This window comes from Sebastes fasciatus, chromosome 13 (genome assembly GCF_043250625.1).
Source record: "Sebastes fasciatus isolate fSebFas1 chromosome 13, fSebFas1.pri, whole genome shotgun sequence".
NCBI lineage: Eukaryota > Metazoa > Chordata > Actinopteri > Perciformes > Sebastidae > Sebastes > Sebastes fasciatus.
In genome coordinates, this window is record NC_133807.1 from 7,851,280 (window position 1) to 7,855,695 (window position 4,416).

Below are 4,416 nucleotides of genomic sequence, written 5' to 3' on the forward strand. Positions count from 1 at the left end.
GTCAAGGTGAAAAATGTCGATCAGTGTTTCCCAAAGCTCAAGATGACGTCCTTAAATGTCTCGTTTTGTCCACAACACAAAATATATTCAGTATACTGTCATAGAGGAGTAAAGAAACCAGAAAATATTCACATTTAAGAAGCTTGAATCAGAGAACGTGGTCTTTTTTTTCTATAAATTACTCAAACCGATTATCAAAATAGTTTTTGATAAATGTAATAGTTGACAACTAATCTATTAATCCTTGCAGCTCTAGTCAAAACACCCACAGTGATGTGACAATATATGCTAAATACATTCAAACACAAACAATTTGAAGGCAAAGTCCATTTATTTAAAAAAGTAAAAAATGTAGTAAAACTGAAAAATTCATCTGAAACTGCTTATATTTGTAAACATCTAATAAAATCATTCATATAATTTCATTTTTACTAAAAAAACATTAGGTATAGGAGTGTTTGTATGTGTGTTCTGATTGATCAGAGTTGTCCCTTGAACTCTTGCAACTTTATTTCTGAAGTGACTGTGGCATTGCAGTATTGTGGATTTAGCACACGAGTCATTTTGTATGTAACCTGAGTCTTGTGATTTTGTTTCGCTGGGGGCCAAACGTCCTTGAGGGCATTCAAATTTTTTTTAAAAATCCACCGATAAGTTCTCTCTAAAACAGTCTCTTATGTTGTCACATGTTGTACGGTTGTTCCTGTGTCGACCAGCCAGATGTGGCAGACGGCGTGTCTGTAGGGCTCGATGGTCCCGTGTCGTAACCCAGTTTCTTCATGTCTTTAGTAATGATGTGAAAGGAGACGGTGACGAAGCCTTGGGAACAAACCCGCGTCACTGTAACACACAAATAAAATAGGACACGTAAAAGAGATGAAAAGATTTTAGACACAATTTTAACCTGAAAATGTACTATTAGAATTAAATGGGGGTTGTGTACCTCATTCAAATTATTCAGGAATTCATTTTAATGACTTATTAATTATTTTCTACCTATGTAGAGGCAATATACATTATTATACATCCACTATACTCATCCACATCTATTTATTGGAGAAAGAACAGCATGTATGTGCTTTCAGACCACCACTCTTCTTCGATCCAGGTAGTTCTGTTATACTGGTCCAGATTGGCTTAAAAGCAACCCACCTACTTATAAGTGACTCATTTTAGAAATGTCATGTTCAAGTAGTTTGCTGTTTTTACACCGTTTTGTTCCACCAAATGTGTTTCAAATGTTTCTGTGAGTAGTGCTGCGTAACTTAACATGTCACTGTTAACAATGTAAAAAGAAATAAAGAAATACAAATGCTCAACAAACCTTCTCTGCCTTCACCCTGGGCCACTACTTTAGGGTCCGTGTACTCAGGCCGCCGTCCCAACAGCCAGCTAAACAAGAGAAGAAAAAAAAAAAATGTTAAAACTACAGAAAATCTTGTCCTGACATTAAAAATGGATTCAACCAATCATAAAATATGATGCTCTTGCTATTTTAAATCATTCCCATGAAAAGTCCTCTCTGGCAGACAGGAAGTGATGCGTTAATGTACGTGTAAGTATAACTAGGAAGAGTGCGTGAGCAAGAAAGCGCCACCTACTTGTACCACTTTCCCAGATCAAGTGGAAAAACAAAATATGCTCCCAATGTCGCTGTCTGAATTGCAAAACCAAAAGGTCCAGATGTGCACCTTTTGCATCTCTGATAGCCTACTGTGAATACCTTTGTGTGCGTGTGAGAGAGTGTGTGTTTGCATACACTGATAACAGCAGCTGGCAAACAATACATACTGATGTGGAGACTGTATCCTCAGTGAGACTCTCAGGAGCAGTAAATATTTGTTAACGCTCAGATATCGGTTGCTTCCCCCCCAGCAGGCACGACTCATCAGCTGCAGCACAGCAGCTGCCGGGACAGAAAACTGAACACAAAAAACAACGACGGTTCACACGTCACGCACCTCGTGAATTTCTGAAGTCTCCACGTGGGCTCGGGAACAAACATGGGGATGGTTCGTGTATGTCTGGGAAATAAAAAAATAAATAACATTATTTTCAAACAGACAATAAACAAGAACTTAAAAATAATAAAATCAATCAAATGATAGGTAGTACTGACTGTCCAGCTGTGAAGGGGATGTGTGTTGCTCCATAGCCTCTGACCACATCGTTGCCAAACACATCTGGACCGTACACGCTCACCACGAGCTGAGGCCCTGGGAAATGAAAATTAAGTCTTCATTTTGTACTTTTCATCGTGTAATTTCTATGTTTTATGATCTCTAAAGGGCCCTTTAGAAGATGAATGAAGGAAACAGCTACCAAACAACATTGTGTGGTATGTATGTATGTATGTATGTGTGTGTGTGTGTAATGCTCACATCCGGAGGGGTTTGTGCTCTTAAATGTTGTCTCCAGTGGGAAGTTCCATATTAATTTGTGTGAAGACTGACTGCCTTTACAGGTTATTTGAGTGATGCCTTCCTCCAACCCCTACAGAGAAACAGAGAAACAGGAAACGGGCACAAAGACTTGCTGGTAAGATCATAACCAGCCACGATTTTAACTGCTCTATACTTTATTTTGCAAAGATTGTGTACATGTGAAAAAGTTCTATATTGTCTGGACAAAAATGGGAAGTATTTAATAGTTTACTTCAATTCCAATTTCTTATAATTCAGAGGTAATAGCTTCTACATGCACACATGTAGATAGTTAATGTAGAGTAGTTCACGTATACCGTAACATTAAAATACTATTTTAACACTGAACATAAGACTGAGATTTTATGTTGATCACAATAACTGCAACTTTTGTGAGACTGAGACTGAAACTACTGATCATCTGTTTTTCCACTGTATATATATTCTGCGGCATACTGGGAAGATTTGCAGGACTGGCTGTCAACCAAAATCCAACTACTTGCTCCTCTCAAAAGAGAAAATATTGTGTTTGGTGTTAACATGAAGGACATTAAGAGTGACTTGATATTAAACAATCTGATATTGCTGGCACATTTTTTTCATCCATGCATTCAAATGGAGGAAAATGAAACCCCTTTTTCCCGTTTTCAAAAGGGACCTTGTGGACAATCATCTCATTGCTTTAAGACTAATGAAAGGACAACATGCAAAGTGTCTCCTCAGAGCTTATGAAGAACTGAACATAGCCTCCTGAGACCCACATGTCCACATGCATATCCTCTTACTCTTTTGACCTACCGTATTAACCCCTGGTGTATTGTAAAGAGGACATCCTAGCCTTTCCAATGATATGGCATGTGTTTTTTTTAAATCAATTTGAATGTATTCTTGGTTTAATATCACTACAGACATGATCTGTTCATTTTTGTAGTCTTTTCACACTGAAATAGTCCTGTAGTCCACTACAGTGGACAATACAATTAAAGTTTAAAAAGCCTAAATTGTTAAGATTTTCTTTTAACCCTAAATAGGAAAAGCTACAATGGAAGAGTGCAGTCTTATTATTTATTTATTTATGTATTTTTTGTTCCTATAATTATTTTCTACCCTCTTTTATTTTTGTTATATTATTTTTTATAATTTAAGTTATCTTTCCTATCCAACTGTGCCTTGTATGTTAGAAGTATTGAGTTTAGATTACAATGCCTTCATGTAATGTAATAATCCTTGCTCATAATAAAGCAGCAGATACTCACCGAGGTGGGAGCCCAGTCGTGGCCGTAGACAAAACAGTATTTGCAGTACAAGTTGTCATACTCTGGAAACTGAAAGACAACACAGATAGATCACCTTTAGACCTAACAGGAGGTAAAGAAACACAAACTCTGAACTGAGACTAATAGGTAATAACGTTAGCTGCTAGGCTAGGCTAGGCTAAAACTCACGTTTGCTCCCTCAATCTGTCCGTTCACCGTGAGCAGAAACACAGACGGGGTGCTTGTAGCCATCACGGCTTCACTTAATAACCTGGGGATTCAAGGCGTCTTTGTTTTATGAGAGATTCAACCCAGTTTAGGAGAATCCTGCTGCTACTCATTGATCCTAACTCTATCCGTTGCTAAGGCGACGTTTCCTCCTCTACGGCTACCTGCTAGGGCCAAACTGAACGGAAAGCGAAGAAGAAGCAGTGCTGGAATACTCCACAGGATGGCGGCAGTGGAGCAAACACAACAACCCACGTGCTTCAAGAGAGTACCTGAAGCAAAGGCTGCAGCCACCTGCGCCCCCGAGGAAGACCAAGAGATGTGGTTGAAAGCAGAGACACAAAGTAAGTGGCCCTTGTGTTGAGATATGTCGTCAAGTAAACGACAAAATGACAGAGAAAATGCTCTGTAGCATGAGTTTCTCCAATTCTAATGTAAATTGTGTTCCAACAATTAGCTAACTTAGCTAACACTGTGAAAAAAGACACATTGTTTACTTTCTTTACCCT

The 4,416-nt window shown here is 38.4% G+C and overlaps 1 protein-coding gene across 1 annotated transcript; it reads right to left on the reverse strand.

The window, feature by feature from the left end:
• Window positions 1-312: 312 nt before the first annotated feature.
• On the reverse strand, window positions 313-4,141 carry b9d1 (B9 protein domain 1). Its single transcript, XM_074655231.1, has 7 exons — window positions 3,869-4,141; window positions 3,680-3,748; window positions 2,382-2,493; window positions 2,120-2,216; window positions 1,962-2,024; window positions 1,325-1,392; window positions 313-840 (listed from the first exon to the last, which is right to left on the reverse strand). Exons 1-7 carry the CDS (start codon window positions 3,929-3,931, stop codon window positions 683-685), a joined length of 630 nt encoding a protein of 209 aa, XP_074511332.1. The 5' UTR covers window positions 3,932-4,141; the 3' UTR covers window positions 313-682.
• Window positions 4,142-4,416: the final 275 nt, after the last annotated feature.

Bases quoted from the DNA above. Each gene is read 5' to 3' on its own strand.
- b9d1 (XM_074655231.1), bottom strand. From the start codon at position 3,931: ATGGCTACAAGCACCCCGTCTGTGTTTCTGCTCACGGTGAACGGACAG. The intron at 2,494-3,679 runs GTGAGTATCTGC...GTTTCTCTGTAG, and splicing joins ACGACTGGGCTCCCACCTCG to GGGTTGGAGGAAGGCATCAC. The intron at 841-1,324 runs GTTTGTTGAGCA...TGTGTGTTACAG, and splicing joins CCAGGGTGAAGGCAGAGAAG to TGACGCGGGTTTGTTCCCAA.